The sequence below is a fragment of the Numida meleagris genome, chromosome 3 (assembly GCF_002078875.1).
Source record: "Numida meleagris isolate 19003 breed g44 Domestic line chromosome 3, NumMel1.0, whole genome shotgun sequence".
In the NCBI taxonomy this organism is placed as follows: domain Eukaryota; kingdom Metazoa; phylum Chordata; class Aves; order Galliformes; family Numididae; genus Numida; species Numida meleagris.
Window position 1 is genome coordinate 48,528,050 of NC_034411.1, and position 17,550 is coordinate 48,545,599.

The following is a 17,550-nucleotide window of genomic DNA, read 5'->3' on the forward strand; positions in this document are numbered from 1 at the left end:
TATGTGTTGATGAGAGTCAGTTAATCAACTCTGTGTTTTCTAATCTCTGAAACAGTACTAACTGTTGATAATAAATGTACTTGGGGATTAAATATCTAAGGTTTTCATTTAACGTGTATTTCTTAATCTATTACTCTTTCTTCCAGTCCTGTTCCAGATGTTTACGGCAGTATGTCATGAATGCCAACTGTGCATGAAATAACACGTTTGTGTTTCTTTTATGATTTAAGTTCACTATCAACAGTGAGAGTCTCAGAGCAATACAAAATCAGGCTGCAGACTGCTTCATCAGAATGGCTCACTTATTGCCCTCTCTGAGCTGCACTAGGCAGACCTGTTTGTCCCCTTACCATCAGAATGTCTTTTGCTAGCAGCTAGATGCTTCCCATCTCTTCTACAAGAAGAGCACTATCTATCTCAAGATATTCAAGATATCCAAGGCCAGGCTGGATGTGGCTCTGGGCAGCCTGGTCTAGTGATTGGCAACCGTGCCCACGGCAGGGGGCTTGAATCTAGATGATCTTTAATGTCCTTTTCAGCCCAGGCCATTCAATGATTCTATGATCTCCATGCCCACCAAGGACCCGCAGATCTTGGCTGCTTCCCTTCTGTTCGCCTGAGTTATCTGTGCTGTTGTGCAGTTATTAAGTTTCCACCCGTTTTCTCTCCCCCAGGCTGAAGACCTCTCACTTTCTAAACCTCTATCTCATGCTTTCTTCGCTGCTGAAGGAATCTCTCTGCCGCTGCCCCGCGGCACGCCGGCTGCTTCGCTCTCCAGCCGGTGCTGCTGCACCCCACGAGCCGCCCAGGCGGATTGCGACAGGCGCCCTCGGGGCGCAAACGGAGCGCGTTAGTGGGCACCAGTCATCCCGGGCGCGGCGGCCGAGCTTCTGCCCCTGAGAAACCCGCAGCTATTTCCGAGCAGCGGGAGGGCCCTTCCCGGAGGACCGCCCGCCCCGGGGCCGGGGCACAGCAGCGGCCTCCAGGCCCCGCAGCCCGGCCCCGCACCGCCTCCTCCGCCCGCAACCCGAGCCCCGCCCCGCTGCTTGTTGATGTTTCACTTTGTTTTAATTCCCGGGTCGCAAGATGGAGGCGGCGCTGGGACGGCGCGGGCGGCGGTTGCTGTTGCTGCTACTGCCGCTGGCCGCCGCGCTGCAGCTGGGCCCGACCGCAGCGCTGCCGCTGGGACAGGTACCGGGGGCGCGGTGGGACGGCGGGGGGGGCTCGCTGGGGGCCGCCGCCGCGGGTGGAGGAGGCGGGCGAGGCCGGCGAGGCGGCGCGGGCTGCGGGCGCTGTGAGCTCCCGGCGTGGCGCGGGGCGGGCGCAGGTGCGCTGCCTGCAGACCTCGTCTGCCGTGCGGGGGCGTTACGGGCTGAGGTGTACGGGAATAGGTGCAAAAGGACAGCGCTACGCGCCTGCCACGAACTCGGTTACTTCGTGCCCAGTGCTTCCTGCTTCCCTTCAGTGATTCACCCATGTAGCGTTTGATAGCTGAAAAATATCTGGTAGGCTGAGGGGAAGGATGTTATGGCTATCCATACTGCTAGGCAGATCCACCTCGTGCTGTGTGTGTGCCCACCGTGTCATGATGGCTGGTGCTGCACAAATACGTGGTGTATTATGGCCACGTCTCCTTCTGGTGATGTCCGTGCTTCTGAATTGAACCCACAGCAGGTTTCCGATGCAGCAGCATATTGCAGGGCATCGTGCTGTCTTCTTTCTCCTTCCAGTGCCCACGCTGTACCTGGGTTCACCCAGCCATTGCGCAGTCACTGTCCCGTGGGGGGATTTGTCAGGGCCCCTTTTCCACAAGGTACTGGTTGAAATAGCCCTCCTGAGGGCCTGACACAGGCCCTGTGCTGGCACATCCTGAGCTTGCTTCCTTATCTCCACTTCCCTTTGCAAACACTGGAAGTGAGATGGGCTTAGCTCTTCGAAGTGAGGATCTAGATCTTCAGCCAACAGTGCTCCAGGTCAGGTGCAGTGAAGTATGGGAGCACAGAGATAGCTCAGTCGGTCCTCAGGTGCTTTGGTTTGGGCATAGGGCAGGTGCGCTTCAGAGCCCTTGTAAAGCCTGATGGCGTGAGCAGGAGCTGGTGGGAGAAGGGCCTGGGCAGGGTGGGAATTTGGAACTGCTGTTTTGGCATCAGCAGCCAGGAGCTTAACAACGCACAGCACTACGTCAGAAGGCTCTTTCCTCAGGAGGGTTTGGGCTGCAGGCTGGTTGCAGCTCCCCTTTGGCTGCCATGGCTGTACGCTTCATAATCCTAACAGTATGGTGGCAGGGTACTTCTGATAGCTTCACATTTTGTCAGTCTTGTGCATGGCAGTAACTTTATCTCCAAGATATTACAGGACCCATAAGGGAAGGACTGAGGAAAGACCTGGGAATGCTGGAGAACGTCTGTGCAATTTCATTTTCTAAGTTCGAAATGCTTTTTGTTCACTCTGGAATGTGAACGCCTCCATTGTTGTGCAACACTTGTCGTTTCTTAAATAAGCTGTTTTGAAATCTGGGCTTTTTTTTTAAAAAAAAAAAAAAAAAAAAAAGGTTAGCATGTGTGCTTTAGTTTTGCTTTCTCCTCCTGAAATTTGGACAAGCAAAACAGCATTACAGATTGGGAAGAAAAAAAACAGTGATGCAACAGCAGTATAACTGATCTTTGCACTAAAGTAACGTGTTTTTCTAGTGCTAGGTCAAGAATTAGATTTTATACTTTGGAGTATTTTTGATGTGCTATCAGGAGCTTGCTGAAAGCACAGTGGGCTGAATGCTCTGATGTTTGTTTACTCAATTTGCCGTTGAAAATTTAGATTTAACTGTTTTCTTTCAAAAAGGCTTACTTGTCTACCAGACCTTATGTTTATGCAGTTGCTTGAAAAATATTTTTCAGACTATTTGTTGGCTGCAAGAAACCTCTATGAAGATAGTTTCACAACAGAGAAAAATAATCTTCACTACATCAGCCACGAGTGCGTGTGCAGTGGGTGTCATGTATTTTAATCAAAGAACTTGTTTATAGTGACATGCTGACATCTTTCTTTCATAACTTTATGCCAATTTCTCTATTAACATCTTGGCATATGTTCTGAATTTTATACTTAAAAGATACCACATCATCTTTCCATGTATATTTGATTAAATTGAAGCAGTGTGATGCAGCTGTGTTCTGATGATGTGAGATGAAGTGTTTGCCTTTAAAACTCCAGATAAAATATTCATAGTGTGAGTTGATTTAACAGGGAGAGAGCAAGGGCAACACACGTCGGGCAAAAGAAAGAATAAGTGATGTTATTTTGTGCTAACCACAAAGCAAGGAAGGAATATGTGTGCTTGTTCAGAAAAGTAAAGTAAAGTAGAAGCATCACTGTGTTAGATTTATATATTAACAAGATAGTTGAGCTGCAGTTACTTAAGCAAATACTGGATTTCATTGTCTTATCCTAAACATTGTCATGCCATTTAATAACACCGAGCTTTCTTTGAGAAGATTTTGTACTAAAATTTAGTGAGATGTGAGGGGCCAATTAAAGTCCTCTGGACTTGCTGGCGACTGTACCAAGACTGTTTCTTACCTCAGCTGTGCGTGGTGGCCAGCTGTGCCTGGTGGCAAGCATAGCTTTGTTTTGAGTCTGATGAAGGAAGAACAGAACCTGAGAGTCTGTGGGGCCAGTTTTCTATGTGAGCATCAGGACTCAAAAGCAGCATGAATTTGGATGGCAGTTTTTGTCTTGTTTGAACACTCTTTCCCACAATCTCCGTTCAAATTTACAAACAGATTCTAGTTTTGTCCATTTTTTTTTTCTTTTTTACCTGCGTGGCAACTTCTGTTGACTTCCCATTTCCATACTGCAAACAGGATATCCCTGCACAGCTGCCACAGGGGCTGCCTGTCCCCCCGCTGCCCGTGCAGCTGGTCGTGCTGCCAGGCGCTGCACCATCTGCTCCCTGCAGCAGCAGGAGCCTTTTTCGGGAGCCTGGGGAGAGGCATGGGGCTGTGTGAGCCTCGGAGGCACTTGGGTGCCACTGAGTGCCTCTCAGGGCAGGGTGACTGTGTCAGGCACGTGCCAGAGAGGTTCTTTGGTAATTCCGCAGTCAGATCTGATAGAAGTTCCTGTTTGATTAGACCTGCAGCTTTGGTGAAGATGTGTGCAGCACTAGTGTGGGGACTCTGTGAGAAGTAACAAATATTTTGTTTCAGATGATGTCAGATGCTTTATATTCTTTCTGGAACCATGCTTTTTGCTAGCACTGTGTTGCACTGCCCCATCTAACTTGCATGGGTTCTGTTGCAGCACATGGTGAAAGGATTAGAACATAATCACTGCCTGCTTATCGCTGTTGATTCAGGTTTACCAAAATTCACTAGTTCACGTAAAACCTGTCATGCACGTTGCCACACAACTACTGCCCCAGCCAACTTTCCTTAAACAGAAGAGCATAAATCTGTGGTGAAGGTGCTATCCTCTTCGCAGGTACTGTGGCCATTACTGCTACAAGTATTACTACCAGAGCACTAAAATAGTGATGAGAAGTCTTAGGAAAACACAGGAGACACATCTGCACCCTATAACAGCATTAAGAGTGATTGTAAGTTATACAAATAAATCTTACGCTTGCAGTTCAGGCTTCTCCAGATCTCAGCAGAGCAAGATTGCGGATTACTGCGTATGGCCAGTGTTCTGGACTCAGCAGCTTCACTGCTGCGGGATTGGCTTGTTTTCCCTTCCTTCCAGCACAGCAAACATTTACATATGGCTCTCAAGCGCTTACTCTTGAGCCAGTATCAATGGGATTTAGTAACAGGGGGAACCCTATGCACCACACGCTCCCTGTGGTGGGTGAACCCTCCTGTTTTGCTCCTTGCTGTGGTGCGTGTGTGTCTTGTGGCTCCTACGCTCGTGTAGACTGGTGTGGAGTGTGTGGAGTCAGGGAGACTGGCCACAGCAATTGGGTCACAGAGGGCCCTACTGGGTTTTGGATGCAGTGCTTCAGGAAGTACCAGTGGGAAGGCAGCCGTGAGGAACTGATCTCCAAGGAAGAATGAAGTGAGCTGGGAGCATCAGTATGAAATCAGGAGAACTGAACTGGAGGGCTGTTATTTTCCATTGGGAAGTGCTGTCAGAAGTAATGAACAACCTGTTCATAAAGTGCGGCAAGGAAGTTTCAGGTTAGGCATCAGGAAAGCTTTTAACGTTAGAGAGAAAAAAGAGAGCACTAGAGTAAATAGTTGAGGACAGCGCTCATTTTTTGGATGTCACCAGAAAGCTTTAAGAATAGGTTAAGTGAACACCTGTCAGGAATGATGTCACTATGAGTTGATTCTTACTCTGGAAAAGGCAGCCTTCCTTCCTCTGGTCCTTGTGATGTTTCTGTATCAGTTTGGGAACATTTGGAGCGGGAACAGTTGAAAACCAGTTATTTGCTCACACCAAAACTTGGGCATCTACTTGCAGTGTTTCATAGCAAGTCTGGCACCAAGACTGGTAAGACTGCTTAGGCAAGACAAGAAAATACAAGAGGTCAGGAAAAATTCAGATACAAGTGAGTCACACACCTCTCCCAGCTGTGAGCCTGTGTCTCCACTGCTTGTCTGCCTCTTGCTTATGGAGAGGGAAACAGGCTGGCAGCAAAGTGGCCGTTCTCCTGCCAGCTTAATGAGCTGTAGCTGCTCACTGACTTGGCAGAAATAGGAGGGAAGGAAGATGTGCTGGAGAGGAGAGAGCTGCAGTCAGTCAGTCAGTCAGTGGCAGAGGCAGCAAGCTGTTAGATCAGCTCAGCTGTCTTACTTGTCTGCATGCTACTGTCTATTGTAAATTTGACAGCAAGAATGTGTTCCACTTAAATATTTTTAACTTCTTAAACACGTAATATGCTCTTCAAGTGCAAGGTTTAAGTGTGCAACAGAATTCATGACTGTGCTTTTGGGTACCAAGAAAACAGAATTGATGACTCGAAGAAACCATCACATGCACGTTTCACTTTATGCATACAGCGCTCAGTTGCTGAACACGTTTATTTTGCCCTAAGCCCTTCATGTTCAAATACAGCATTTGATTAAAACAAGAGGTGGGGGACTTTCCCTCTTCCAAGCAGTAACTGGCTGTCCGTTGTTTTCTTTTTCTAGTAATCTCTCTGAGTCACTTGGTAGATGTCGACAGAAGATTGCAAAATACTTTCTGCGCAAAGGAGCTCAGACTTAGTTTGAAGCTTAAAACTGAAGGATTGTTAAGATTGCCTGGAAGGTCCATCCTCCAGGCCCTTTGAATTCCCAAAAGAGAGAAAGTACTATGGAGTACATAATCTGTTATGCAGTTTGGGAGAGTAAAAGAAGCACAGCTCTGAGGGCTCAATAAAGTGCTAAAAGTTTGGAGAATTTTTTGTTTAACTATACAGCATTCTTAAAATATGAGGAACAAAATAAGTGGTTTGAGGGAGCTACAGGATGACAAAACAGATTACATCCCACAGTTATACGACTGATCTAGTTTAAATTTTCAGTAATAGATTTCCAGTTTTCTAAGTCAGTTTATATGTTAGCTGAATAACTGGGATCAGAGCTTTGGAGAAAAATCAGCATAAACACCCATTTCCTAGGAAGGGCAGGGATTTTTCTTTTTGATCTCGGTGGCCAGAGAATTTTGCTACTGGCTTGATAAAAGCATACGAAATACCAAGGACAGGTAATTTTCAACCAAAAGGAAATTGCCTTCCTTTAAAAAAGATGCTGTACTTAGTTAAGTAGATAATTAATATAAATCTGTGTTGGATTTTAAACCGTGCTTCCCTTATGAAGCCAGATTTCTGCTGAATCAGATTGGGATGCTATTTTTCAGTTTGTGGTAGTTCTGGCTACCTATGAGTACCCATTGTTTTAAGGAAATTTTTATCTTACAGTTGTACTCCAGAAACTTTCTGCTTTTGAACTGGGACAAAGTTGTACTAGGTAAAAACATGGCAAAAAATGTCATCTGTGCTCCAAGTATTTCCTGCCTAAAATATCTTCTGTTGGTACGTTCTGCATTCTGAGGAGTTCTCCTTTCTTTAGAGACATGCCTCACTTTTTAGTTGCTTGATGTGAAACTGTCTCAAACACAGAGCTAAAGATGCTGAAGGGACGGAGAAGAGTTTTCCAGAGGAAAGTGAAACAGGGATAGAGTAATTTAAGGCTCCCAAAAGGCAAACAGAGAATCTACCATTATTTCTGAGGAGATGACTCGGGAAAGCAGCATGGCACTCTTTACGTGTGGCAATGTCCAAGAGAGGATGGTTTTTGTATATAGGCCTTGTCACAGGACACTTAGGAGATTTCAGGTCCCATCGGCAAAAGAACCCCTCAGATTACAAGGATGAAATGAGAGGACAAAATGAAGGAAGCAAGAAATCACAACAACTGAGGTTTGAAAGAAAGAAATAAATCCCTGCGGCTTGGAGGAGGCCTGTGTGGCATAACTTGGAAATGATAACCAGAGGAAAAAAACAAAACAAGCTCACTGCTGGTGCTGATGGTGCCGGGTGTTCTTTATCACAACAGGCTGACAGCTTGAAGGCTTAGTGGAGCTCTTAATGAACTTCTCAGAGACTGAGAATCTGATTGTATCGTGGACTGTCTGTTCTGTTTCAGCTAATGTGAGAGTTGTATTTTCCATTACATCCATGCGTAACAAGTTCTTCCAATAATTTTGATTATTAATTTATCTGTATTTAACAAATACGTTACACTAGAAGGAAGCAGTCACTTTTTTTTTTTTTTTTTCTCATCAATCATTTTTATTTAAAAAGATGAGAAAAAAACATAGCTGGAAGGGGGAAGCATCTCCCTGTTACTTCTGTTTGCGAGGCAGAAAGCCTGAGAATGTGCTGTGGGACCTGCATGGGGCCGTTCTGCAGGAGAGCGTGTGAAAGTTGCCCGTGGCCTGTAGGGCTTCGTGTGTTTTCTCACAGAAACATACATCTCTTTTCTTTGTTGTTTTCCAGGAAACGATCAGAGTCAATGTTATGATGTTGAAAAGCAATGGAGAATTTCACAAAGGACAGGTTTGTCAGGTTTTTCTGTTTATTCAGTGAATTAATATGCAACAAAACAAAGTCAGCATGTGGATGAGAATATATTGTTTTGTCTGACTTCAGTCAGTGTTAACTGTGTTCCTCTGAGAACAGAACTGCAGCACAGAGGCAGGACTGCACATTCATTCATTCTGTCTGTCTTTCAGGTTGTGTTTAATATCACCTATGTTAATGGACAGGTATATCTAAATGATTTTCCTATGAGAAGTGGAGTTGCCCACATAACGTGTCAAACAGTAATATGTGAGTATTTTTTTTTTCTGCAGTATTTTGATTCCCTGCTATCTAGTAATGAAAGCTTACAGTTCCTGCGTGTACTTGTACTCTGTGAACTTCAGCATTGTAGAAGCAAATTTCCCAAATTGGGAACATTTTCCTACAGATGTGTGTGGAAAAAATCTTACTGCCTTGTAGGCAAGTCACACTGATAAGCTTGTATGTAAATGGTTGAATCTGAACTCGAGACCCTGCCTGTCTTTTCGGAAGAATGTTTTGTAGGACAAGCTAGACAATGTAAACAGAAGGATGCAACTCCACCCTGCTAATGGCCATGTCCCCTGGCTTGCTGGCATGCATCCAAACAGAGGCTCAATAGCAAAAATATGTAGATCTTTTGGGAAGATCTTTTTAATTATCTCATTTCTGTCTTTAGTAGACAAAGAAGGTTCCCTTGGACAGGATATTAAGGCACCAGTACTGCAGTTTTGCTGTGTTTTGTTGTAGTTAATGTTTTCAAATGATCTTGAAACTGCTGGTTTTTTTCCACCAATTCAATGCAACACCTTTGTGAAAGATCAGGAAGCACTGTGATTTTTGAGATGCTCAGAGCGTACTGTATAATTGATTAAGTGAGGCCCACTGTATTACTTGCTTTAAGCTTCTGTAGTTTTCAGAATGATCTCTTGATGTATCAGGTGCAGTCAGTCTGCAGCTTGGTTTCTGAGGTCATCCCCCCTTTATGTTCAGTCGTTTACTTAGAGAGCTAAAATGCTTTTCTAAATGGCTTCTCTGAGCCATGACCTCGTCTCTTGAACCCTTTCTTCCCAAATACTATCAATTATTAATTTGACATTATTTCTTTTCTGAAGTGGTGGAACAGTAATTCACTTCTCTATTTCTGGGGTAGTTATATTCCTATTGCTTCTGTGTTTTCTGTCCTAGGATAGAAAAACGTGGCAAAATATAATTTACCTACAAGACAGTTGACTCCAGAAAAGTAGATATGATTTCATTGAGTAATTTTGAGAGATGCTGAGCACTCTACTGTAGTGATTCCTATTAATTTCCAAAACCATAGTTGTATAGCTTGCAGTGGCTACAGTTACGAATGAGAACCTGAAACAATGGGAAAAATACTCATTTGACCTGGGAGCTGAGAACCTGGAATTGTCCATCCCCATGTTTGGGTCTGGGTCCTCATCACAGTACTTCTGTCTGTTACCTCCAAAGTGACAGTTACATATTTACTAACTAAATTCTCAACAACCGATTCCGATAATGTTTATAAAAGGCTGAAGGAGTATTGAGATACTTACTATGTGTAAAGAGAGGGGAAAAATAATCCTGAATATCGGTGTGTAAAATCAAAATTGAGCCAAATGTTCACGCTCTTGAATATGAGAGACCAAGTCTCCAGAGCAGTACTGTCTTGACATTATTGTTACATTTTGCCTGCACCTATATCCCCACTTCACGTTCCCACAAAGTCAGTTTCAGATCGGTGAACATCTTTAGCTCCAGCTTGACACATGAAAGGCTGAGACTGCAGGGAGCTCCATTTTCTTGGGATCTTTGTTCTTTTAATGTCTGCTTGCTGCTGTAGTTCAGAAAACATTCAGCAAGCGTGTTAGTGCTTACACCCATGGGGAACAGCCCCTCCTTCTTTCCTCCTGACGCTTATTTTCCCAAAGTAAGATGCTCCTAAATGGTTCCAAAAAGGATTTTTCTATATTTAAAAGAGCTCAATAGCTTTATGAGGAAAAGGGTCGCAGGTGGAGTTGTGTAACTAAGGGACACAAGTGGAGCATTCCCCCTGGGTGCACCTTAAGCAAGCAGTGCAGGTGACACACAGCACTAGTGGCTTAGAAACAGAGGCGGCGGAGTCTCAGCTCTGGTACTGTGTGGTCTGCAGGGTGGATAGGTCTCCCCGACTTCCACTGCTGCCCTCCAGCTCCAGCATGGCCTCAGCTGCAGGGATGCCACATTGTTTGCATCTGTTTGCTCCATGGAGAGTTCCATCATTCCCTGCCTTCTGTTTGGGATGGTTTCTCTTTGAAAACTGTGCCATTATGTCTTAACAGTGGAGAATGGAAGCCTGGATGACATAGCAGAGCAGCAGCGCCTGGGAACTGTCAGCGTTCGCATCATGGTTCATGAGTGGCCTTTGGCATCCAGTTCTGATTTGCAGTTGATTGTCATTCAGGAAGAAGTGACGGAAATTGATGGAAGACAGGTAAGGAAAAATAACACTTTGCTTGTTTTGAATTTAGGAGAGGCAAATAGTAACCAAGAGTTGAAAGGTTTACGTGTGTGTGGATGGTGGTCAAGGTAGAAAGTGCATAATCTAATGCTAGCTGGCACAGTGCCGAGGGAGATAAAACCAACCTGGGTCAGCAGAGGTGTTTCATGAGGAGAATTTACGTTTTAATGTTTACATTTTTATCTCAGTAGCTAGCAGCTGGATAACTTTCCATTAAACTTGGTAGAATATCATGAACTTTTCCAAGATGCAAGGGAAGTCAAACTCGCAAGCAATAGTTCATTTTCAAAGTAACGTACAAAATTAATAAATGGGCATGTGCTCATTCTGAGTTTTGAGATTTTGTCCATTATTTATTCCAAGCTAATAAAACATTTCAACCATGCAGCTTGCAGCAGCATCCTCTTAAATGGGCTTACTAGGAAAAATCACTGAGGGCTTAGCCTTAGACTGTTTTGTATGCAAGCTAATTAATTCATCTGAATAAAAACCTTGATGTTGAACATAATTTTTTTTTTTTGAGATGAATGGAGAAAAACAAAAATCCACAAAGCTTGTAACTGTATTTGCACACATAGCAGTGAATGTGAGGGGCTACAACTGGAGCTGAGATTGAAATGTGCAGAACTGAGTTCTCACAGTGACCTGTAAGTTATATTTTTCCAACCAGAGAGGTTCTGGTTAGAAGATATAGCTGCTGGCCTATATTCTACTGCATTTTTTTTAATAGGAGGATGATGATAATACCATTGATCTGTAATTAATTGCATGCTCATCATGAAGTACTTCTGGCATGATGCATTTCCCTGTGAAAATTTTTCTCTTAATGAAAGCAGTGATCCCACCGAGAGATTTGAAGCTTTTTAGATGAGGTGCTTACCCCACTCTTGGCTAATGTACTTTGGTTTGGTACAATTGTTAGACAGTAGCGTTGTATAGAATCACAAAATCACCAAGGTTGGAAAAGACCTCTAAGATCATCCAGTCCAACAGTCCACCTCTCACCAGTATTTCCCACTAAACCCTCAGTACAGTTGTAGTAGTTCAGGTCTCAAACTAGACATCAAAATGCATACTAGGTTTGCATAGAGACCTGGTAAGAACACATAGAAACTGTTTCCCTCGTTGTTCCTTTAAGTCAGAAGCTTTCCATCTTCCTAATTAGGTATCAGCTGACAGTCATCTTTTTAGTTGTATTGGTCTGCAGGTGTTAAAAGCAAAAGGCCGATGGCTCTGAAAGCATGAGTGAAACCGCATCATCTCCTGCATTCCTTTCTGAAGAAATGTATCTGTTGACAAACTATTTTACATCAACCTGTAGTAGGAGAGTTGAATATGTGAACACAGTTACTCTGTACTTCATTGTTGTCTGCTCTGAATGGTATCGCTTAAAAGAAATAGAAGCTAAACAAAAGCAGCAATGAATGATCTCAGCAGGATTTTTTCACTTGTTGGGAGGAAAAAAAAAGCAATGACTGCAAAAGCAGCAGTGTCAGTCTCATCTGAGCAACCCACTAAATGTTTCCATGTGCCCTTTTAATATATATTTGAGTTTTTCATGCTTTAAAGTGCCTCCCTGACAAGAGGAGCCCTGTAAGATTTGGTTGAAAGCCCGTGGATTAACTACCACATGCTTTTGCAGGGAGAGGGAGACCTGGTGTGTTCAGCATACATTCTAATACGGCGTTGGCTGTAGAAGTGTGTTAAGGAAAAACTAAGAGTACTGATTCATGTTACAGCATCTAAATCTTACTGGCTTGGAGTTTACTAGCATGAATTGGTTTTCTTTGCCAGCCTACTTTGTCTTTACTTTAAACTCAATAATGTCAATCTGTTTGCATCTCTTGCAGGTTCAGCAGGAAGAAGTAACAGAAATAGATATCTTAGTGAAGGACCTGAGGGTACTGAGACATTCAAACTACACTGTCCCTTTGAAAGAGAGTATGCTGTATTCCATCCCAAGGGACAATGATGTGCTATTTACGCTTCCCAACCTCTCAGGAAAAGGTGTCTCTCTTAGCTGTTACGTAATATTTTTGACCATAATTTACATATTGGGATAACAACGTTCTTTTGTCCTTGTAAATCAGTGTTTTGCATCGTTAAACAGTTGTCAGATTAACCATGAAGTTGTTTGGGTTTGGTTTTTTTTTTTTTTGTACACCTAAACTCCACTCTTCTACATTCTAGTTATTTCTTTTATTTCCAAACCTGTTCTCCTTTGAATCACCTAGTGCTTGTAAAATCGCAGCCCAGACATTTACATAAATAAATTTCTCTCTCTCGGTGCTGTTTTGGAAATTTCCCTAAAACTCCCCCTTTTCCTGAGATCAAAAGGGAAAACTATGGAGGAAATACCTGTCTGGGTCACTTCCAAATCAGAGAAAAGTTATTAAATTTGAATAACTTTAAAGAAAGAGAAGTTATTGGATACTTTAATCTCATTTCAGTTTAGTTTAATCAAAAAAACTCAAGGATTTCTTAGGAGATAAATATTTTTATCTAGTTTATCGCTTTTTGAATCTGCTGACAGCTGAAATTTATAGTTAAGGGCTGCACTGTAACACTGCTGCTTCTTATCAAGTAAAAAAAATTGTTGGCTTTCTTTGATCCTAATGAAATGCAGCGTGTTTTTGCTTCCTATCTTAGAGAGTCCAATTAAAAAAAACCTAAAAAAAACCCCACCCCCTCTAAAACAATCCTCCGACTACATCCAGCTTTTCTTCTTTAGATATTCAAGATCCACTGCAAACTACCAGTCAGTACCTGATCCGGCAAGTAGAAACCACAGTGGATGAAGAGACATTACCTGGCAAGTTACCAGAAACACCTCTTAGGATAGAACCTCCATCCTCCTACAAGGTAGGGTCTTGTTGTTTTTCCTTTGTGTTTTGTTTTTTTTTTTTTTTTAAATTAGTGTTTACCTTAAAAGATTCTCCTAAGGAGAAGTAGGTTTTTTTCCTCCCCTTTTTTTCCTCCTGTCTCCACAGAAATGGGAATATGACTTGGTGACATTCCTAGGAAGACAAATGTAGTAACACGTTGCTGATAAAGCAGAATGTTACAGTTCAAGAGAACAGACAAATAGACTTCCTCTCTGTTTTTAGTATTGTCTGCAGAAACATGCACAAATACAGGGTTACTTCCTTCCTGGATGGTTACAGAAGGAATCAAATAAAAGCACTGTTAGGATTGAGATAGCGGGTTTTCTTTGTGTAGAGGCCAAACAAAACATTCCTTAAAGATGGTAAGAAGGTGTGTAACATTCTAGACCTTTCTTTGGTTCTCTATTTTTCATTTGAAGAAAGCAATATAACATATAATGGATTTCACAGGAGAGAATTGCTATTCCCGCTTAGTTGTGTGAAGTACACGGCAGTGGCTGATTTCTAGAGAAGTCACAGAAATCCCCACAGCCAACCATTATGAACAAGAGACTGCTACAGGCGCACTCCAGAAAACTGTAAAAACAACAGAAATAATAATAAAAAAACCCTAAGCCAGAACCTTCCTAAACTACCCCTTAGCAGTGAGAAATCTTTCTTACTCCAATCAAAGTCATATGAGTGTCTAAATCCTGCGATGTGGTGACCTCACAGGTATGTCATGAAAACAAGCTGTGATATTTACATTATAACAGATTAAGTATTTACAGCACTTTTAATTCTTTTTTTAGCTTTAAATTACACTTTTTTTTTTTTCTGACATTGCTTAGAGGCAGGTGCTGGCCACTGGTTGATGAGCCATGAATTTCACCAGCTGTAAGAAACAGCGGTAGCTCGAAAAGCTTCCGTTTCAGATGAGACTTCCACAGCCTACTTTGTGGCAGAGAGAACCGCTTGAAATACACTGCTGAGAGATGATGGCAGAAACAGGATGCTGCAAGTTATAGATAGGTTAGAGAATGTGCTACCCCTCTCCTGCGTTTCAGTGACCCTTCCCTGCTGTACAGAGCAATGCAATCATAGCCACCCTGAACGTAGGTCGAGTAGCCCACCCTTCACCTACTCTGTTCAAGTGTCCTTTGATTTCCCAAGTGGCTTTTCCTTTCAGGGGACTCTTTGAGGATGAGTCACTTCTGCACAAATTAAACCTTCAAATAGAAACAGTTCAGCTGAAAGGTTCCAAACTTCAGAAAAGAAACAAGTCTGAGTCACCAATCAATTACATCCTGCTTTTACAAGTAGCTACAAAACTCCACCTGCTATGTTTTGCAACCTGATTATTTCTGCCTGTTTGATTGTAGGTGATGTGCCAGTGGGTGGAAGACTTGAGAAAATGGCTCTGCCGATTCTGGTTTAAATCTTTACCCATTTTCTTTAATCTGATGGAAGTCATTGTGGTTGGAGTTATTGGAGCAGCGCTCATTCTAAAAGTCTTAAAGGTCATCTTCCCTTCCTGTGAGCCCAAGTAAGTAACTTGTGCTTTTTTTTTTTCCATGAAGATGAAGCTGAAAAATCTTTCAAGTTAGAAGCAGCCCTGTTCTTTAGGCAGATGGCAGCAACAATTTAATATGAAGGATGCCAGCAAATCTTAATTCCACGTGACCTTTTGATGCACAGGCAAATCCTTCATTGGAAGCATCTTTAGCTTGGCTGTGACAATACCAAGTTTTTATTTGGTCTTCCAAGGACTACATTTTGAGACACCATTAACATAGCTCCAACACAGGAGGGTAGAAGCTAGAGCTAAGCCGTTCCAGCAGTTCTACATCTTTTCATAGTGTTGCAGTCATTACTGTACTTATGAAAGGCTCAAGTTTGGATGGGATTTCTCTAAGAAGGAGTTATCTATATAGGCAGCTTGTAAGCTGTAGGGAGCGGTGGTATCATTCATGGCAAAAGGTTATAAATAAAACTCATTGACTGTGGATGGCTTTATTGACTTGGCTGGTACCCTACCAGCAACGCTAATATTTTTTAGAGAAGCAGGTTTTCCAAACAAGGCGTGGAAGGATGAAATGGCTACTGCAGCTAAGAAATCAGTACAGATTTAGTGCTGGAGTAGGAAAGCATGAACATTTTTTAAGGAACCCAAGTCAACTTGGGAAGCCTTAACCCTTGGAACCAGACGTTCCTTTAGGAGGAATGACTGACAGCAAATCGTGCTTCCTCACTCGGAGCAAGCACAGCTGATGTTCTCAAATCCTGCTGACCAGCTGTGCCTCGGAAAGGCCCCAAGCATGGCTAATTTATGCATTCACCCAGGGGTAAGAGTTGGCCTTAGTGCTTCTGACAGAGCTAGGAAAATGGAGGGCTGGTAAACTGAGAAGGATGGAAACTGCAGTGACAGAAGATACCATGCTTCCCCCTGACACTTTACAAAGCCTACTGTCAGAGCATTTCTTGGAACTAGCTTGTTAGAGTAGGAAAAGTGACAAAATGCTTTGTAACAGCTGCACTCCTACAACCATAAGAAGCTTAATGCTGGGAAGCTTTGACATAAGCAGAACTAAGAAAAAAAAAAATCTTACCGCCATAAACCATTCAGCAAAGTGTCTGATGATCTATGCAGGGCAGAGGTCAGTACAGAACAGAGGAACCAGAGAGCAGTAACTTCTTGTCCAACTGGAGAACACACAGCTTGCGCGCGGTTTGTCAGAGCATTCTGAGAAACTGAAAGGCTGAACGGCTTTAGGCTGTGTTAAAATTGAGCCTACTCTGCTGATAGTTCATGAACTATGATTCAGTATGAACTGAATCGGGAGCCCTCTCTGAAACCAGGGCCAGTACATTTTGAAACCAGTCTTCGTAAGATTTTCATTCTACTTTCAAAGAAATGGTATTATTAGGACAATACTTGACTCACTAATTTAAGTCAAAGTTTAGGGTGCTTTTAACAGTATGTCTTATTTTTAGAACACAGGATTGTTTTGAGTATTATTTTCTAATGCCAACTAACCTTGCCTTTCAGAGGCATCCTTCTCCTGGATCAAATGAGCTTTGTACCTGTGATTACCATCAGCTTGCCTTCAGATGTTCCAGACAGGAAAAATAATTTAGATGAGAGAACATGTACTTAATAATGTATTTACTTCAGAGTTGCTCTTTTTTTTGTTTTTTTTTTTTTTTGTTTTTAATGAATTTTTAGTTGACTTGAAATTTGGCACTTGATCTTAATAATTTGTTTCCTACTGAGAAAACTAAGTCAGTTGATTAATTGGTAAAGGGACGGTCAGGATGAGGCCCAAAGCTGACTTCCCTGTGCCTCTTCATAAACACGCAGCCTTCTTCAGAAGCTTCAAAATACAACAGCTACCACTGATTTTAACTTCTGTGAAGTCACTTCTCTGCAGCTCGGACAGGATGCTGGCTGCCTTCACACCTATAGATAAATCAGCTCTCCTAAGCAGCCAGCTGACAAAATTCAGGGTGCCCTGAAGTCTCTAAATACCACTTTTGAGAAAAGGACAAAGGAGTATCACAAACGTTAACGTGTGCCTGCAAGCTGAAACAGAGCTGCCCAAACGGGGTTCAGGTCTCTTAGGGTTGAGTGTGCCTTGCAAGGAAAGTATCACTACCACACATTTGTATTGCTCAAGTAATTTGACATATATGCAAAACAAAGTTTAAAAAGGCAGATTTATATTTCAAGCACTTTATACTTTTATGACCCCTTAACGCTCATAAACGTTAGCACTTGTAACGTGGCTTGTTCACAAGGTTCTTTTTGTATTTGTGACAGTGCTATGTGACATCTCAAAATCAAGGAAAAAGGAATTAACAATACTGGCTTACTAAGTAGGCCCAGTCTTCCCATGCTGATTTGTACTGTTCGTGTTTTTCAAATAAACATTTAAATTGTTTATTAAACTGTGTTGAAGTGTATATTTATTTTGCTACATAAACCAGCAGCTTGCAGTATGTGTTAGATACATGGAGCTATTTGGTTTTTTAGCTTTTCATTGTTTTAATTTATAGGAGTTGTTTTTCAGAAGAATGATTGGGGGGGGGAAGAATCCAGGCTACCTGGCAATAGACTGAGCGGTTATCATTTGGGAGAT

The 17,550-nt window shown here is 42.7% G+C and overlaps 1 protein-coding gene across 2 annotated transcripts; it reads left to right on the top strand.

Annotated features, from left to right (window-relative positions):
• On the top strand, window positions 1,026–17,359 carry GINM1 (glycoprotein integral membrane 1). Of its 2 annotated transcripts, none has more exons than XM_021389710.1 (8): window positions 1,026–1,191; window positions 7,979–8,038; window positions 8,215–8,311; window positions 10,369–10,520; window positions 12,398–12,554; window positions 13,279–13,409; window positions 14,794–14,957; window positions 16,461–17,359. In XM_021389710.1, exons 1-8 carry the CDS (start codon window positions 1,087–1,089, stop codon window positions 16,567–16,569), a joined length of 975 nt encoding a protein of 324 aa, XP_021245385.1. In that variant the 5' UTR covers window positions 1,026–1,086; the 3' UTR covers window positions 16,570–17,359. The 2 variants fall into 2 exon arrangements, with proteins under 2 accessions (XP_021245385.1, XP_021245386.1); XM_021389711.1 differs by lacking the exon at window positions 1,026–1,191 and adding an exon at window positions 4,607–5,487.

What these genes read in the sequence shown, in the direction of transcription:
- GINM1 (XM_021389710.1), top strand. Translation starts at nt 1,087, where the DNA reads ATGGAGGCGGCGCTGGGACGGCGCGGGCGGCGGTTGCTGTTGCTGCTA. An exon ending in CAGCGCTGCCGCTGGGACAG is followed by an intron (nt 1,192 to 7,978) that starts GTACCGGGGGCG and finishes GTTGTTTTCCAG; the next exon opens with GAAACGATCAGAGTCAATGT. An exon ending in GAGAATTTCACAAAGGACAG is followed by an intron (nt 8,039 to 8,214) that starts GTTTGTCAGGTT and finishes TCTGTCTTTCAG; the next exon opens with GTTGTGTTTAATATCACCTA.